Source organism: Chelonia mydas, chromosome 1 (assembly GCF_015237465.2).
Source record: "Chelonia mydas isolate rCheMyd1 chromosome 1, rCheMyd1.pri.v2, whole genome shotgun sequence".
Taxonomy (NCBI): Eukaryota; Metazoa; Chordata; order Testudines; family Cheloniidae; genus Chelonia; species Chelonia mydas.
In genome coordinates this window covers 59,848,792-59,868,508 of record NC_057849.1, presented here as the reverse complement: position 1 = coordinate 59,868,508, position 19,717 = coordinate 59,848,792, and the positions used below count along the sequence as shown (strand labels likewise).

The window sequence follows — 19,717 nt, the reverse complement described above, 5'->3', positions numbered from 1 at the left end:
TGTTGCCCAGAGGAACCAATTCTCATTCATCTTTGAGCCCACTTCCTGAATTTATAAGTGGATAAGCGAATTAAACTAATATTTTGCAGAAAGTATGGCCAGAAAGACACTATAAATTTCAGTAGAGGAAGTTTTTATTCAAGGCTGTTTTTAAAGAGTTCCACAGTACAATTGATTCCTGTACTTGAGCATGAAACAACCAAAGGGAAGGATTCTGGCAGAAATCAAAGCTGAGAAACAGCAATTTCCACCAGGAGCTTAATATTGTTTGTAGTCCCATAGTAAATTAAACTGATATTTAAAGATATGTTTGATTCCTCCCTCTTCTGTTTCTTTCTCCCCCCTCCATGTTATGTTGTCACTACAGGGTACAACGCAACACTAACTTTGGGCAAGCCAGTGAATCTCTCTATCTTGGTTTCCCCCCATGTAAAATGAGGATGATTCTTCCTTATTTCATATATTTATTATTACTATTAATTATAGGGATGTTATTCATCAATGTTTATAAAGCTATTTGAGATCTTCAGATGGGAAGTGTTATATACACAAAGTATTATTACAGCACTTAGGTACCACAATAATAACGGACACTTCAGAAACACCAAAAAGCGATTAGTTGCAGAGGGCCAAAGTCTGCTCTTACTTACAAACGTGCCAATCTGGAATAACTCTGTGGAAGCCAATCTCGTTATTCCAGACCTGCACTGGTGTAACGGAGAACAGAATTGGCTGATAACATATGAAGATTTAAAAAAAGAAAACCAAAAGCTCTCCTTTCCACTTTATGGCTAGAGTTAAGGAAACCATGATAGGTCTTTTTACCTATCAAGTAATAGGACGGTGAGCAATTGCCACTCTACAGCAACAATCTCCAGCAGACCAAATGCATGAATTTATGTCAAAATACAAATAAAATCACTAATAGAACATTGTCACGAGATCAATGTCTTTATCTTTTAAAATAGTGTGGCTTCACGTCATGGCTTACTTACTCTCAGAAGACCATTATTTATGTGACAGCCATCATCTCCTTTGATACTATCTCAACTTATATGATAAAAGAGCCCTTTCCAGAGAATACTAATCATAGGTGGTCACTACAGAAAAAACAAACAAAAATTTCACTGTTCCTCGGGGTGGAACCTGTCTTTCTAAGTGTGGGTCCAGCACCTAACACAGTGGAACTCCATTCATGACAAGCATCTTCTGGTGCTCCTGTGATATAGATTATATAGGTATACATGACAATAAGATTATCAGGCTCAGATAGGATGTAGCAGATTCATAGAGTTTTAAGACCAGAAGGGACTGTTATGGTTACACAATGAAATACATTTTAAAAGTCTGACCTGCCTAACAACAAGTGTCTCTGCATCAAGTGCATAATGTTCGGTTGAGCTAAAGCACAACAATAGTAATTTGGGAAGTGAGCCTGAGAGAGAGAGCTCAATGGGAAGAAGTTAGGTGCTCAGTATACCCACCTTCTCCTGAGCCCCACCCCCAGGAAATTAAGAAGTCTGACCCTACCCTGGCTAGAAATTAAACACAATTTTAAGACTTGGCAGACTGAGACTCAAGGACAGTTCCCTCCACAGTGACATGCAGAGAACTTCCCAGTCATCAGACATTAGGTACGGCGCATTGTGATACTTCTAGCAAAAACAGCAGGCACTTTTACTGCTTCTCTTCCACTCTCCACCCCAGGTAGTAAAGGACCAATCAACTCAGATTTTCCTACCCTTCATGTTAAGCACCATGGCAGATGGCCCCAAAATTGTGTTTTCCCTCCTCAGTATACAGTAGTACTGTCTGCCTGGACTCAGATACAGTACTGTTTCTCTATGGTACAAGTGTAACCTGCAAATCTTATTCAGTTTCATTCTGGTCCCTGCATCACCACAGAAATGTGTGCAGCACAGAGCTGGTTGATTGTGTTGGTGGGGAAGCTGCTTGCAAAATTTGGAGGGAGGGGAAAGCACTAACCCCAAATATTCTGCTCATGATACCCAAGCCACGGGTTAAAGGAGTAAACTTGTTACAACAAAACTTTTGTAACTCTATGTTCTTTATCTATGTAACAAGTTTCCATCAAACTAATGGGTCCCTAATTCTGCTTGCTTTATAGTTAAAGGATCCACACTTGGTTCTGTCATTACCTAATATGAAGATCCCTGTCATTTTTTGCGGATGAGTTTATAGGTGGACTGTGTCTAATTTTATCATGCTTGCTTTCTTCCAATACAAAAATCTATTTTTGTGGGACAGTGCTATGGCAGCACTAGACAGAATGAAATTAAATTCACAATGTAGTGTAAGAGGATTATAAGAATGTTGGAAAGCCATAATATCTCTTCAGTATTTGCAGGATGTCCTAGCTCATTGCCTGTTGGATTTTCAGTGGAGTGCTTTGGATACAAATGTCTGTGTACTGTTTAAAACAAAAAAGTAGACTGCCTGGATTTTTGTTCGCATTCTGTAGTTTCTGTGGAGTCCAGCTGTTATGCTGTAGGTCTTGGCAATCAAGATGGTATTTTATAACCCACTTTATTGACTGGTGCAGTTTGCAAATGTTGCTGACTTGCTGCTCTTTTGAAGATTTCTCAAATTTAAGAAACCTAGACTTTCAGAATAATTATGGTGTAATAAATCACCAAAATGCACCCGAGAATGAAAATAAGTTGACTGCGTCAAGAGGTGTACACTGAGAACTTTTGAATTCGTATCCCTGTTCTGACACTGGGATGTGAACTCTCTCTAGCTTTGGACAAGTCACTTAATCTCTCTGCATCTGTTCCTTTATTTGTGAAGTGGAGTTATTATTTATCTATGTGTTAGAGGTACTAAGGATTGATTGATCATTCACATGTTGATTTTTTGGAAAGGAAAAGCAGGAAGTAGCTGCAAAATGTTTTATTAAATAGATGGGTTTTTTACAAAATAGATACTGTAGTACTCTGTATAGAGAAATACCCAGAGATTGTGTTGCATGTACATCTTTTTTTAAAAAAATATTTTAATTCATAGATTGAGTATGAAAAAAAGAAAAAAGAAGATGGAAAACGAGCTCGGGCTGATAAACAGCAAGTGTTGGACATGCTTTTTTCTGCCTTTGAAAAACACCAGTATTACAACATTAAGGACTTGGTGGACATAACCAAACAACCTGTGGTATGTATGTGTTTATAATAGCCTTCGTAACATATTTTTCAGTAATGACCACTACAAAATATATTGATGATTAGGAATATGTCTTTTATACTTACAGTACATAGTCTTAAAAATATACCTTTTAAATGTATTTATTGTGTGTTTATAGTAAAGAGAGGAAAGTTGGCACACAATTTTAAGATACATTTATTCAGAACTAAATAGATATGAAATACTGTGGAGATTAATTCCTCCCTTGGCAAAGAGATGGCTAAAATAATAGATCTCTTCTATGTTTGGCTTCTGTGTGTTAATGCTAGAAATCAGACTCTTTATCTATATAAATAGGTAGAAAAAAGTCAAGTATCATAATATCAGGCCCCAAATACATTTAATATTAAATTCTCATTATTGCCTACATTCAGACTTTTAAAATTCCACTTTTGGGAGTGGGGGCAGTTCAGGCTTTTTTCTACCTCATTTGTGTGTGTGACTGTTTAGGATGAAAATAAAACATGAAAAGAAACACAAAAATACATACTCAAAAATGGGCTTTGAGGGAGTAGCCCTGTCCCTTCTTTCCCTTGATGAAATGACATTCTACAACCTCACTCCAGCCCTTAGATTTCTTTTCTGTTTCCCTTTCCCATCCTGGCAGATCCCAACCGCGCCTTCTGGCAAGTGCCAGCAGCCTTCTGCAGGGGAGAGACTGCCTTTTATGTCCTGCTAGTTCTGGCAGCGGAAGTGGAAAAGGAGTTTCACCCGTAGGATTTTGCCTTTTTCTCCAGTTCCCCGGGATTTCTGTCTTTATGGATGCCCTCAACAAAGCATCATGAAATGCAGAGCTGCTGTTCAGCCTGTCTAACTCCCTAGTTCTCTCCCTTGTGCACCCACCCCTGGAACTGTAAATAGCCTACTGAACACAATAGCAATCCCTGAAGACCAATAGTAGGAACTGCAGCAACTCTGGCTAATTTCCTGAGCTCCTTCCAGCACTCCATGTTATATACACAACACAAATAGTGGCCCAGATTATAACCTAAAAGTATTAGATCCCTATATTCCTTATTATAATACACTGAATACACATCAGTTTTGCTCACTTAATACGTATCAAATGTGGAGATATGTAAGTAAATAGACTGTCTGTGTGATGCTTTTGCCGGAGACAGAACAGGAATGGAGTCTTAGAACTTAGTAAGTAATCTAGCTAGATATGTGTTAGATTCTGTTTGTTTAAATGGCTGAGAAAATAAGCTGTGCTAAATGGAATGGATATTCCTGTTTTTGTGTCTTTTTGTAACTTAATGTTTTGCCTAGAGGGATTCTCTGTGTTTTGAATCTAATTACCCTGTAAGGTATTTACCATCCTGATTTTACAGAGGTGATTCTTTTTTACTTTTTCTTCTATTAAAATTCTTCTTTTAAGAAACTGAATGCTTTTTTCATTGTTCTTAAGATCCAAGGGTTTGGGTCTGTGGTCACCTATGCAAATTGGTGAGGATTTTTATCAAACCTTCCCCAGAAAAAAAGGGGGTAAGATTTGGGAGGATTTTGTGGGGAAAGACGTTTCCAAACGAACTCTTTCCTGAGAAGGATAATAATACCGGTGTTAGACGTTTGGTGGTGGCAGCGAAAGTCCAAGGGCAAAGGGTAAAATAGTTTGTACCTTGGGGAAGTTTTAACCTAAGCTGGTAAAAGTAAGCTTAGGAGGTTTTCATGCAGGTCCCCACATCTGTACCCTAGCGTTCAGAGTGGGGAAGGAGACAGTTATTTAAAAATTTTAGCCAGTTAAATGATGGAATGACCTCCTTGAGCAGGTCCACAAAGCCATGATTCTCTTATTCAGGCTCCTGAAGGCTAAACACATAGCAGAAACAAGCTGATTAATTCATCCATTTCTCTGTTTCAGTTATTTATTATATGAGTAAACTCTTCATCTGTTTGGAGTGGGAGGGTGTAGGGACACAAGCTGAGAGTTGGTGTGGGAGGAAGATGAGGGCTGAGTTGTGTGGAGGGAATGGGGAAGGGAATCTTGTGTTCTCAATTTAAAAAAAAAAAAGATAAAAATATACCAGTAATACGTGACCAATCATCATCTTGATTGTTTTGCTTATATGTTGTACCCCTTAGTCACACCTTTTTGTCCTCATCTTTTCAGGCTGTTCTTATTGGGAGCAGGGACTTTGTCATCTTCTGTATTTGAAAAGCACATAGCACAAACTGGGCTCTACACCAATCTAAATAATATCTGTCACTTTCATTTTATTTCCGTGAAAGAAATTATATTCTGCTCATAGTGTGGTAGATCTACATTAATTAATTACTCTAATCTCAGTGAGCTCTATTGCTTTTAACCATAAAACTCCTAATAATGATACAATCTACCTAAATTTATGTTTTGTTCCAACCCAGCACCACGTTTTCCTGTTCACTTGAGCTGAACCTGCCCGTTTATCTGAAGACTACCAAGATTTTACAGCTGTTATACCCTTTCCCTCTCAGTATGTTCTGCAGTGTCCGTTCAGAAGAACATGATATATAGTTGCCTCTTCCTGTTTACTTTTTTGATGGATGTTTGCCATCTTTGTTTGCTGATTCCCCTACACCCAAATATTAGTGGGGATAGTACAGCCTGTGCTTGGCTGCCTTCCTCTTTGTTCACATGATATCCAGTGTACTGATAACTTAGAAACATTCTTTCAATATGCCACCAACCCCCCACCCCCCTCAAATTAACATGCTAAGTTTCTGTGTTTCCTTTAAGTACTTCTCTAGTAAGCATTTTCTAAATGGAAACAATTCCATTAGCAGCTATCAGCTATTTGTTTCCTGCCCTTCAGCCTATTTTCATTCCAATGTGCCAATTTTCTCGGTGCCCCGTAGACATTAATCTCTAGTGTGAAATATTTTTTCCAAAAATACAGTATCTGTTCCTATTTCCCACTGTGGCTTCATTGTTGTCATAGCAGCTCTGCTTTCCGCCCGCGCGCGCACACATGCACGCCAACAGGTCCAATAGGTATTTTCTCTTCTTACTTATTGTAAAGAGGTTGGCTGTTAATTAAACTCTGCATAAGTGTTCACTGCTTGATTTTCTAAAATAGCTTTTAAGACTTTCTTGGTATGTAATTTTTCCTCTAGGTTTCTAAATGTTGTGGTTATTTTCAGAATTGACTAAAAGGTTTTGCCAGTTCTTTTTTCAGCTGTGTTAGAATTAATCTATTGATGCTTACCTCACCGGGTGTTAGTGTTTAAACTTCACTTAGCAAAACTGTCAAAAACTTCTTTAATCAAATAGCAAATAAATGCCAGTATTTTTGGTGTGATTGTAAATAGCATCCTTCTGACACTTTTGAAGAGTACATTGGTATATGTTGGATCTGACATTATATTTATTCTGAAGTCCTGTAAACACAGAGCAGGTCTCTTGTGAATTCTAGTACATTTTATATTTTTACTTCAAAATAATATAAACACATACAAATTACACTATGATAATAGTCAAATCTACTCTCCTTTACCCTGATCTAAATATAGAGTAACTCCATAGAAGTTGTTGGAATTGTTCCAGACTTAGACTGAATAAATAACAATGAACAGAATTTGTCTGGTGTGTAAACAATAAAATACTCACTAAAGAATAGGACTACTGTGTCTAATTTGAACTGGATTTTTTTATAAATGGCTAATAGTGAGGACTATTTATAACTATTTCTAACACTTAAGCTTAGTCCACTTGTTCTCGAGTATTTTTGCATTCCTCATAAGTTTTGGAAAACATTTTTCAGAGCTTAGATGTTGATGCATTTTGCAGCTTCCCAAGTATGTTCTCATTATATAATGCCATGCTAACATTTCACTCTCCATTTAAAAAACTGCATTGAGGCTTCTCAGACCTTAAAAAATGCAGTAGCAATAAGAGCGTCTTATGCTGTAACTCTAGTCTTTGAAATTTTGGAGACAGTTTTCCCGAACAAAAAAATTGAAAGACTTTGTGTGTGAATGGTTTACTAGGTGGGCTCCTTTTTACCTGTTTTATTGCAGAATATTTGAACAATATTGGTGCAGTAATGTCTGATCTCATAGCTCTCAGTGCATGTAATAAATGTCATGGGGTAACGTTAAAATAATGGATATTGCTGAAGAACAGAAAACAATGAGCAGTAGTTGGTGATTTGGTTTATTTTGAGTTTTTTCAGACAAACGTCTGGAAAATACTATGCGAGGACATCAGACTTCCTTACCAATGCAGCCTGAGCAGTGGGAAGTTCAAAAGTTGCTCTGAAATCACATTCTTCTCATTACTGTTTATTTTTCTGTCAATGGGGATTGGTTTTTCAAATACTCTGTATTGCTCTAAACTAGAGGTTTCCAGTTTAACTTTATTAAAAAGTTCTTTTTTGTTTCTGTTGCCCTTTTTTAAATTTTGCTGACAGTGGTAGCATTCACTGGTAGTAGCATTCTCCCTCCCATACTTTTCAATTCTCTTAATTTTCTCAATTTAATGTGCCACAAGTTTGAGATAATATTATATTTAGAGGCTTTAACTTGGTGAGGTTGCACAAATATGCTGTATTTCATTTTGGGAGAGTTTTCAAATATACAGGATGTGCAATGTTGCCAAGTTAACACTATGTTTTAAAAAAAACTTAAATTTTGGCATTTCCTGACTTTTTTCTCTGCTTGTTTTCCTTCATATTGCATTAATTAACTCTTGCACATAATATTGAATATGCTTGAGTGTTTTGTAATAATCTGTAAGAGATAGGCAACAAGTTTCTTGGAGAAATTGCCCTTTTAATTATGTTCTGACACTTGTATATGTGCATATAACTCCGACTAGCTTCAATGGGTTTAGAGCAGGTTTAATTTCATTATCGCTTTCTTCACTTCAGAAAAGTTGCTTTTATGTTAGGGAGCAAGATCTGAAGCAAAGGGCAAGGGTAGAGGGATAAAGAAGGATGTGAAAAGCAAAGAAGGGAAACAGAGAATGTGAGGCACTGAGGAAAAACTTACTGTGTCACAGCAAAAAATCAATGTGAAACTGATAATCAGTTGGCCTTAAGAACATTTGAGACAAGTGGCAGATGAGGCCATCCAGATATCAGGAGCATTTGCAGGTGCACTTATGCTCAAAGAGAAGTCTCTCTAAAAAATACACCACTCACTTCTGTCCCTGTAGATTTAAAAGTGGACAGAGCCATCAAGCAAAGGCTCAGGGACTAAATCTTGGGCCTGAAGTTGAAAAATAATTGAAGATACACAATTCATGCATCTAAGAGCATCTGAACACTTTTGCCTTATCTACTTATGTACTTACATAGGCAGAAAATAATCTAGCATCCCCTTCCACGAAAGTACGTGAATCCCTAATAACAACAACAACAACCAGATTCAAAAAATAGTTTTAACATCAATTAGGAGTGTGGAGATGAAGGTTGTCTTTGGTTGAATGATGAGTACTTTTTCAGACTCAGCGGTGAGATTCAGTAATATTATCTACTTATTGTTTGTTGCCAAGTAATTTTGTAACGAGTGCTGTGTATTCAGTGAAACACTACTAGTTAATTTATTGACGTCCTTTATAATGGTACGGTATCTGCCCCAGGAGACTCTTGCTTTTGTTGTTAATTTCAGCTCCAGCATTTTCAAGGCATTCTCTTCACAAAAGGAGAATATTTATGGAAGTTGTCTTGAATCCCTGATCACTTACAGTTTTGCTTCAGACTGCAAAAAAAACCCAACATAAAACTTACTTGTGGTGTTATGGGAATTCTAGATGCAGACTGGTATATTTATTATGCTCACTTGTGTGTTAATACTTAGACAGTCAGTCTAATCTAACAGTGTAATTGTTCCAGTGGAATAGAGCTGTTTTGGGAGGTACTGATCACAGAGGGAGAGGTGATCTTTTAGGGTAGGCTACGCAGAAAAAAAAAAAAAAAAAAAAAATCTCCATGGCAGCAAGTCTCTGAGCCCGAGCCAGCTGACTCAGGCCCAAGCGACCGGGCTAGAAATATCAGAGTAAAGGTTCAGGCTCAGGCTGGAGCCTGGGCTTCCAGACCCTCCCCTTTCATCAGGTTTCAGAGCCCAGGTTTCCACCCAAGCCCAAATGTCTACACTGCTATTTTAGCTCTGCAGCGTGAGACTCATGAGCTTGAGTCAGGTGACCCAGGCTCTGAGGCTGTGGATCTCTTTTTTTTTTTTTTTTTTTTTTTCCCTGTGTAGACATACCCTGAGGCAGCCAGGGCCAAAGCCCGGGAGGGTTTTGAATATCAGAACAGAGACCTTGAATTGGACTGTGTAATCAAAGGGGAGCAAGTGCAGATGGTAGAGAATGAAGTGATGGACTCGTGATGATAGGTGTTGGTAAGCAGACAGAAAACCGGAGCATTTTCTTCCAGTTGGAGCTTTTTCAGGGCACGTGGTTTCATTCCAAGTGATGAGTTCCACTAATCAGCCTGAAGGTCACTAAAGGCTTGGATCTCTTGGCCACGAGCAAGTGCAATGGCAATCTTCAGGCCAGTGCAGTCTTCAGGCCACTCACAGATGAAAGTGGGTGGCTTAGTTACCATGCCTATTTGAGCATCCAATAGCACTGAAACCTGTCAATAGCACTGAGTAATCCAAAGGATGCTTAGGCTATAATATGACAGGTACCTTTGATAGTGCAGGATATTAGTGAGTAGATGAATTCTCTTTAATGACTCCATTGTGCCATCTGGATGCTAATTTCCACTAGGCATTGTGAAAGCTGGGAGATGGAGTTAGGTTAGGTGTAAAGGAGAGGAGGGGGATCAGGTTGTAATATGCGTAATCTTGACACTTCAGCCCATGTCATTTCATGCTCTCCCACCATTAATAATAATGTGGAGTCTTGAATTTTGTCTGACTCTGCAGAAGAGGCTGTTAGAGATGGGGGAACAGTTGCTTGTAATGACCTTTTGGACTCGGACCGTGAAGAAGGATCTGAGCCAAAGGGGGATGGCGTTTTATTTGTAATTTTAACTAAACTACTTCTCTGCTCAATATTTCGCAGTTGGAAGAGTTGTTCCAGGAATTTAAATTTTCTAGGTAACAACAGTAGTTTTTGTATAGTAGATCCATTATGATGGAGGGGTGACAGCACCTTAGTTAAGGTTGTGTTACGGAGTTGGGTTTTAACAGAAGCTTTAAAACCTTTATTTTTGTAAAAATCTCTTTGAAATGGCAAAACCCAAAAGATAGAATATAACCTTTGAGCACTGTCTGACTTGTTCATGGTGATTTGGTGAAAAGTGAATTGATACAGTGAGAATAAGGGTTTTAAAATAGCGTCTTTTGGCAGTATTTCCCCTACGGGATTACCTTTTCTTTGTACCCCTTTTGCAATAAATCTAAAAAAACTCTGAGACCTGTCCTCTGGCAACATTGTTGCTCCTCATGTGCTGATTCCTAAAATTTCAGTTCTACATTGACAGTGTTTGTCAACAGAATATTTTATAACTTCTTAGCCGTAACATAAAATATGTGCCAAGCTGAACCCATCACATTTTAAGTTGATGACAAATCTGCTGCAGTGTGAATGCCAAAAACTACTGGCTGAGGCTAAAAATAAAGAGGTTTGCACACTCTCCCCCCACTTCACCAAAGACACCCATAGCCATGGGGAAATTACTCTGAAGTGGGAAAGGATACTAGGGATTCAAATCTCATCTCTTTGGTGCTGTTTTAAATGTCCTTGCTGTTTACTACCCGTATATCATTCACTACAACAATGAATCCCAACCTAGAAGACAGTGAGGGAAGAGCTGCTGACTGTTCAGGTCGTCACTGTTAAACACGCAGGGCTGCTCTTGGTGTACTTCCTTTCAGTAATTTTAATGGGCAAATGTTATATTGACCCAAGGAATACACTGAGGCATATCAGTCTCTCTCCCTCTTCCAGGGGGTCAACATACGAACAGCCTGAACATCTTTTCTCTGAGTCATAGAGAGTAGCACCACTGCTTATCCCTGACTTCTGGAGGGCTTTTCCACTGAGGTACACCAAATCTGTGAGGAAAAACTAGGAATTTAGCTAACAAACACTGTTTTGTGATAGCTAAGCCTGTGGCAGGACACACCTCAGCAATGTTACAGCAAAATGACTTCCCAAAGGCATGCAATGTGTGACAGTCAGATGTGTTGATCTGATAGTATATAAGTGATAGGAAAGCATTTGAGGTCTCTGTTAAGGATTTGTGCTAGAGTGCAAATTTGATGGAGATGGAAGGAAAATTCAAATGCTTTTCTTTTAAATGTAGTATTGATTTACATTACGGGTAGTTGAGGTCTGTGAGTTTTTGATCAAGGGAGATAATATTGCATCTCTACTCCCCCTTAGTTTCTCTTGATGAGGATAAAAAGTTGTTTTTAGAATATGTTAGTTAGAACATTGCTACCTAAAACATTCTTAAAATACATCTTTCTATTCTAATCAAAAGAAACCTTAGAATCAGCGCTCCTATGAAGTGTTTACCTTTTACCCTCTGTTCCCAAACTTCCTGCCCCCTCTCCCCGATTGTGGAAGAAGGGAGAGGTTCCCCTACCAGTTATTTTTTCTCTTTGGTCTAACTCAGGACTCACTGAAAACAAAGGGAAGTTTCTCAAGCAGGGAAGTGTAACAAAAACAACCTAATGAACTCAGTATCAGTCCTATTTTGCATTGTTCTTGTGAACTTGTTTTTACTGTTCCCACAAGAGAGACTTCCCTTGTTACTTTCTGATATAATTTTGAGTTATACTAAAGAGAGAGACGCTAGGATTGGCAAATAATCTCATTTCTACTCATGCCCAAATCTCCCAGCCCCTGCTCTCCAATCTTTGGCGCTGGCAGGGAGAAGGGTATGTGTACAGATATGGAGAATGCTTAGTTGTTTTCAAAGGGTTTGGGGGTGCAGCGATTTCATCTACAACTTATTTACAAGGTAAATAAAACAAACAAACTTAAAACAAAGAAAAGGAGTACTTGTGGCACCTTAGAGACTAACCAATTTATTTGAGCATAAGCTTTCGTGAGCTACAGCTCACTTCATCGGATGCATACTGTGGAAAGTACAGAAGATCTTTTTATACACACAAACCATGAAAAAATGGGTGTTTACCACTACAAAAGGTTTTCTCTCCCCCCACCCCACTCTCCTGCTGGTAATAGCTTATCTAAAGTGATCACTCTCCTTACAATGTGTATGATAATCAAGTTGGGCCATTTCCAGCACAAATCCAGGTTCCCCCCACCCCCACCCCAATACACATTGTAAGGAGAGTGATCGCTTTAGATAAGCTATTACCAGCAGGAGAGTGGGGTGGGAGGAGAGAAAACCTTTTGTAGTGATAAACACCCATTTTTTCATGGTTTGTGTGTATAAAAAGATCTTCTGTACTTTCCACAGTATGCATCCGATGAGGTGAGCTGTAGCTCACGAAAGCTTATGCTCAAATAAATTGGTTAGTCTCTAAGGTGCCACAAGTACTCCTTTTCTTTTTGCGAATACAGACTGACACGGCTGTTACTCTGAAACCTAACTTAAAACAATTATTGACATATTTTTAAAAACATCTTTTTTTAAAAAAAATTAAGCTCTAACAGTTTCTAAATTCTGTTTAAACTTCATTTTAATTTTAATCCTATTCACAGTGTCTTTAAACCATGTTTAAATTGAGTTTTAAAACCATGCTTCAAGTAACAGTTTAATCCCACAGTAGACAGGGTCTAAATTCCCTTAAATTTCCTCACAAAGATCAAATAAAGTTAATTAAATCTTTTTCTCGGAAAAACCTGTCTGTTCTGTTTGATCTAAAAAAATAAAGTGCCTAGTTCTATGAATTCTGTTCAGAAATGCCCATAAGTATTGTATTCCTCACGCTATGCTTTCTGTTCCACAGAAGCATTTTGCAGTTGTGTGACCTGTCTTCTAAGCCATAAATTCATCAAATCAATCCAATAACTGCCTACATATATTTGCTTAATGTGGTTATGTGGGTATATAGCTTTTGTTGTGCTTCATTCCCGTGGACTTCAGTGGTAGCTGTGCACGTCTTCAAGAGCAGAATTTGGCCTTGATTCCATAAATAGATCTTAGTCCCAAACACTCTTAAACCATGCGATGAAGTGCAAAGTTGCCTGTGCACGGGTGCACAAGAGTTGAAAATGAATGCATGCCTAATTCCATGTGTGCATGCTTCAGTGTACTTGCATGCAGTTCCTGTTAATTGTACGTATGGCATGCATGTTTTTGAAAAGATTTTGCACGCTACCAGTATCATTTTAACAAAAAAGTTCACATCATTGATCTGCACGATCTAGAATCAAATATGAATACTCACTCAGGCCGCCGAAAAGTCTGCCTAGTTTGTAATATGAAGGCAGCTGTATATTTTTTGGAAGGAAGCTCATCTGTTCTCACAGATTCAGTAATGTGCATCTCCGTTTCCTTTAATCTATTGCTGCCACCTGCTGGGGTTAGTTCTCTACAGCACTTAAAACTCAGACACTGAAGAGTCATCCATGCAGTACAAAATGAACGCTGTGTTCTTTGTTTGCCATTTGTACCAATGATCAATTTAATTGCAGACCTGGAAGAGGATAATGAAAAAGCAGCTTGTTTGTATGTGTGGTTATTAACCCAGGTTTATTTATAATCATTACATAATAATCATCAGAATGGATTTTAAGAACGATTTTCCTACATAAATCTAATTAGAATAACATTTTTACAGAAGTGGTGGTAGACTATGCTTTGCTTAGGGCTTGGCTACACTTGCGAGTTTACAGCGCAATAAAGGAGCCCCAGGTGCACTAGCTCACTATCCGTCCAAAACTGGCAAGGCACGTAGAGCGCTCTGACTCCGCGGCTACAGCGCTGCTGGTACTCCACCTCGGCGAGTGGAATAACGTTTGCTGCGCCCCGCTGGAGCGCCGCGGCGCCAGTGTGAACAAGGTGTTGCATTACTGTGCTCTGATCAGCCTCCGGAAATGTCCCATAATCCCTTTAAGTCAAGTGACCACTCTTGTCATTGTTTTGAACTCGCTGTAGGAATGTGGATATGTCCTTTCAAAGCTCCGTTTCTGACAGCTGGCTGCTTATCTGCTCTGGGACAGAGGAACCGTTACTGAGGAATGCTGCTTGCTCTGAGTGAGAGAGAGAGAGAGGCGGGGGAAGGGGAGGGAGGGAGGTCTGCTGCTGTCTGAACTTACAAGACAGCATGCTGACATGCTCTCAGCCCCCCAAAAACTCACTCTCTCTCCCCCCACATACACACAACACACTCCCTGTCATTCTCCACCCCACCCCCTGCATTTGAAAAGCATGTTGCAGCCACTTGCATGCTGGGATAGCTATCGCAATGCACTGCTCTTTGTGGCTTTGCAAGAGCTGCTAATGTGGCCACGCCAGTGCGCTTCCAGCTGAGAGAGTAAACACTCAGCAGCGTTTTCCCTGCTGCTGTCTCCGAAGGCTGGTTTACTCCCAGTGCTCTACAACTGCAGGTGTAGCCATGCCCTTAGTAAAATGTTGATGTGGGAGAATACTAATGATCAGAATCTGTAAAAGATAGAGAGCCATCTTTTTTAAGTTTCTTAAAGCCAAAAAATAAAGTTGGCCAAATCTTTCTTGCATACGTTCACCTCAGTCTCTGCTCCAAGTAAAACTTGGGAAGGAGATAAAATTGCACAAGGATGAGAGAGTAGGCTGTTGTATCAACAAATGTCTGCTTTCCGTGGGCTCAGCTGTAAGAGAAGGATCAGGCAGACGTTATCACTTAGTGTCACTAGAGATGTAAAAAGCTGTAACAATTCTAACAAACGCAGATCAATACATTTTGTAGAATGAGTTTGAAAGTGCTCACACTATACCTGTGTCAGGGTATAAATCTTATGTAGTGATTCTCAAACTATAGTTGCTATAGTATTCCAGGGTAGGCAGTACCTGAATATCTAATCCTTTAAAAAAAAAGAAAAAAGAAAACAAGCCAACAGCAAAACTTTCCAATATACATTATGAAGAAGCAAAAGAGGCCACAACCCCAATATTTTTCTTTGTACTTGATCTTTAGATGCAATCATTGTTAACTGTTTCACGGTCAAAAAACTGATTAGCTTTAGCCAGCTTGTAAGCTCTTTGGGGCAGGGACCAATATCTACTTCTATTTGTACAGTGCCAGAATAATGGGGCCATGATCTTGATTGGGGACTCCGGGCACTGCCATAATATAAATGGTAAATATTTTCATAAAGTCAGGGGTAAATTATTATGGACCAATAGCCACAATTTAAAAATGTATATCTGGAACAAATGAAATCCTAACAATCGTATAAGTCTGTTAGTAGGTGGGGTTGGTAAAATGTAAGTAATGATGAAGGGAAGGCATTTTTCAGTACATACTTGTTCTTTATTTGGAAGAAAACAAGATGATATACTCACGTCTTAAAGGGATGACTTTGTTTTATCACAATTATTCTGACAGTAATTAGGTAGGATGTTAAATAACTACTAAAGTTAAACATTTTAAAATCTGCCAGACCACGTAACTTTCACCCAAGAGTTTTAAAATAATTGGCTAAGATGCTTTCTGAGGTATTGAATGTTGATATTTAACAAATCCTGTGGAGTACTGGCACTAAGTACAAACTTGAGGTGACAAAAGCAAGGATCACTGTAGCAATCTGAAAGAAAAGGTTGCAACCTCTGGCTAAAAGTAGTGAGGAAAAAAGCAGTTGGTCACTGGTATCATCTGCACATCCAGAAGCAGCTGAGGATCCAGTAAATGAGCAGTACTGCCAATATGCTTGAGTCATAGCCATAGAGTTTAAGGCCAGAAAGGGACCACCAGATCTGATTGCTTGTATATCACAGGCCACCAACACTAAATCCAACAACCAAAATTAGACCAAACGATAACAGCCTACAAGAGATTAGACTATTATGCGCCACAGGCAGGGAATAGGAGGGACCAAGGTGCACCTGTGCCTGAGGCCCCGCCATGGCAGGGAAATGAGATATACCCAGATAATCCTGGCAAGTGAGCCGCACTGACACTACAGAGGAAGGTGGAAAATCCCCAAGGTCACTGCCAGTCTGACCTGGGGGAAAATTCCTTCCCAATCCCACATATGGCGATCACTTAGACCATGACCACGTGAGCAAGAACCAGCCAGCCAAGCACCTGAGAGAGGATGCTTGATGCCACCTCAAAGCCCTGGCCCTCCCCATCCAATGGCCCATCTCCAGCTGCAGCCATCCCTGCCGCTCCAGAGGAAGGAGATTTTAAAAAAAAAACCAAAAATTTCCAGAATACATGGGGGGTGGAGCGGGAAATAGTTTCTTGACCCCCACAGGTGGCTGGCTGAAACACGAGCTTTTAGGAGCATAAGATATAAACCACAAATTAGTTCCAGGGCTGCTAAGCCTGCACCTTGCCATCAGAAGCAACACGGTCATACAGTTGGACTCATAAATTTGTCCTGCTCTCTCAAAACTAATTAAGGTGTTTTCCTCCACAACTTCTGTTGGGAGGCTGTTCCAGAGCCTCACCCCTCCGATGCTTAGGAACCTTCTAATTTCCAGCCTGAATCTGTTCGCAGCCAGTTTTATACCCGTTTGTTCTTGTGCCAACAGTGTCCTTTAGCTGAAATATCTCTTCACCCTCTCAGGTATTTACTCCCCTAATGTATCTATCGAGGTGATTGGGACAGCTTGCAGTAACCTCCTGAAACTCCTACACTCAGAAGCTCACCATCAGCACATGTGACCTCCTGCCATATTTCCAGGCCTCTGAAGTTGAAGGCGCTTCGTCACTTGGACTCCTTTGTAACATTGTAGTACTGTCCAATAGAAAGATAAAATTGTCCACTCTGAATTTTGGTGTAGCTACATTTGTAAAGCATATGGTATCTTCGGCATCTTGCAGCCTTTTGATTTTTCTAATCTCCCAACAAATCAGTGTGCCGTGGGATCCTTCTTGCCTCCCGACCTCTGGGTATTAATGCTTTGCATTTACATGTGCTCTACAGATATTATATAATCCTCCTTCCTGGGATGTTAAGAATACTGCTTCTGTGACACTCCAAGCACCTGCTGCCCCAACATCTGACCCTTAATTCAGCTCGCTGGAGGTGCTGCACTTCTAAACTAAACAATGAGGCCAGCTGAAGAATTGTCATAGTTGGGACTCAGTTGTTCCTTCTCCAGTTCCAAGGATGCATTCTTCACTATTAAATCTACTTCTGCTTTAATATGTATTGTAGTCAAGGGATTTAAAACCTGTCAGACATTCATTCAAAATGCAATTATTGCACAACTAATCGCACAGAGTGTCAGAAGTTAGTTCCATTAAACTATTAAATCTTATAAAGAAATTGTTATTGGTAGTTGTCAGATTATTTCATTATCATTTTTATTAACAGTGTAAATGTGGGTTGGCAGATCGTGTGTTGTTTTCAATTAGAACTACAGTAATTGCGTGTCTTTCTAATTTAAATGTTTTGTTTCTTTTCAGATATACTTGAAAGAAATTTTAAGAGAAATAGGCATCTACAATGTTAAGGGGACCCACAAAAACACATGGGAGCTGAAGCCAGAATATAGACATTATCAAGGAGAAGAGAAGAGTGATTAATGCCACTGTTAATGAAGCAAACACAGAGGCTATAGAATAATGGGACTGCGCTGAGGGAACACTGCAGTTAAACAGACTGGACTGAGCACAATTCAGTACCAAGAGATCTTAAAAAGAGTAATACTTTGTAATTTGCCTGGCTTCATTTTTAAAAGCAAGTTTCTTGGATGTTTCTATACGTTTGTCTTGTTTCTGACAAAAAAAAAATTACAGAATAAACTTGTATTAGATTTATCTTTATTAGAAACCTTTTGAGTTTTGGCTTTATTTTTTAAGTAGTTTTGACTTTTGTTAAATATTGATAGCTTTAAAGTAAAACGTACTTTAGAGGGACCTGTAACTTTGTGTTTTGCATCCCAGCAGTACTGCATTTTTACTTCCTATTCTACTGAGTTCCTTAGGGGCCTGATCCCGTGAGGTGGTGATCATCCATAGTTAATACTGATTGGGAATTTATGGGCACTCTGTGCTTTTTAGGATCAGTCTTTAGTCATGACACTCATGGTGATCCTAAGTCTTCCTGAGAACAAATAATGCTCAGTTTAAAAAAAGCTCTTTACTAAACTGGTTAATGGGGAGAGGGGAACCACTACAGTTGATCACTGAGGAAAAACTACTCTGGCCCCATAAGTACTCTGGCCCCATAAGACCTTTAATATGTTTGTTTTTTTTAAATGTGCTCATGTTTTATGTTTAAGCATATCAATAAAGAGAGCATTTAATTTGTACCAAATAAAATTATGTATATTATTGGGTGAATATTAGAGCTCTGATCAATTGAATTATATAGATATGAAAGGCTATTTTTAGACATCGTTTCTATCCCTGAGTTTGCCACTGGATCTCCCTGCAACATTGAGAAAGTCACTTAACCATTCTGTGCCTCGCTTTCCCCATTTTTAAAATGGAGCTAAATGCCCGCTTTTGTAAAGCACCCAGCTGACATATATTGTTGTAAATGTAAAGTAGTCTCCTTTTATTATTTTTTTTAAAGAATTGTTATATTTTTGGCATCCCAAAATTTCAGGAAAAATAATGTGAAAACAAAAGTAAGGATGCATATGAATTAACTCAGTCATAGCAGTAGTTTCAGATTGGGTGAGTGGGGGGAGGGGGTTAAAGGCATTTTGTTTTTAAGCAGGGTCAATTTAACTTAATCTATGCCTTGGATATTTTTTCCCTCAAAACATTTTCCCACATCACTAAAATCTGTATGTCACTTGTAGACAGATGTCAATGAAATTGGAAAGATCTACTTTAAAAAAAAATCTTTTTAATTGTTAATAAGAGTAAATACCAATGTTTTTATTACAGAGACAAGGGGGTGAGGTAATATTTTTTTATTGGAAGAACTTCTGTTAGTGAGAGAGACAAGCTTTCGAGCTTACACAGAGCTCTGTTTCAGAATGTCACAGCTAAACATGAGGTGGAACAGATATTTTTATTGTCATTATTATGTTGATTATGGAAGAAATGCTTTATCAGAGAGGAGAGTCTTTCAGAATTGCCTGAAGGTGATGAGATTCTGTATTGTTCTGATCGGCACTGGAATTTTGTTCCACAGCTGAGCTCCTTCAGCCAAGAATGCTTTATCTCCAGCTCTGCAGTGCTTTTTTTTCTGGACTTTCTGAGCTGCATTAGCCATGGATGGGTGTGGCCCATGGATACAAATGATGACACTGATGTAGCAGAGTCCTAGGCCACTTATGGCTTTGAAGGTCAAGGTGAAGGTAAAGGAAGTGGAGTAGGAGCCAAAGGAAGGACAGTAGCTCAGAGGCAAAGTTTCACAGTGGTATATCCAGTTGAGGTAAAAAAATATTTATTTGGAGTGAGTGCAGAGAAGAGGACTGTATACAGTTTACCCTGCTTACTTACCTGTTGCTTAAGAAAGGAAGAAAAAGCCTGATTAATTTTTCCAATTTAAGTA

General features: G+C 39.0%; 1 protein-coding gene and 1 long non-coding RNA gene across 7 annotated transcripts in view; one reads left to right on the top strand and one right to left on the bottom strand.

Annotated features, from left to right (window-relative positions):
- GTF2F2 (general transcription factor IIF subunit 2) overlaps nucleotides 1–18,523 on the top strand; it is a 134,517-nt gene extending 115,994 nt beyond the window's left edge. For 4 of the 5 annotated variants that reach the window (XM_037894320.2, XM_037894334.2, XM_027821241.3 and 1 more), the window contains 2 exons: nucleotides 3,028–3,171; nucleotides 17,671–18,523. In XM_037894320.2, the coding sequence (XP_037750248.1) occupies nucleotides 3,028–3,171; nucleotides 17,671–17,790 (264 nt within the window). In that variant the 3' untranslated portion in view covers nucleotides 17,791–18,523. Of the gene's footprint in view, nucleotides 1–3,027; nucleotides 3,172–3,808; nucleotides 4,577–17,670 lie in introns of those variants that run through there. The other variant, XM_043522664.1, reaches the window with a different exon arrangement.
- LOC119565759 lies at nucleotides 6,873–17,675 on the bottom strand. 2 transcript variants are annotated; one of them, XR_005224617.2, is made up of 4 exons: nucleotides 15,029–17,675; nucleotides 14,801–14,902; nucleotides 13,501–13,749; nucleotides 6,873–8,880 (listed from the first exon to the last, which is right to left on the bottom strand). It is a non-coding gene; the product is annotated as an uncharacterized LOC119565759 (long non-coding RNA). The 2 variants fall into 2 exon arrangements; XR_006283851.1 differs by having other exon boundaries at nucleotides 14,801–17,675.
- Nucleotides 18,524–19,717: the final 1,194 nt, after the last annotated feature.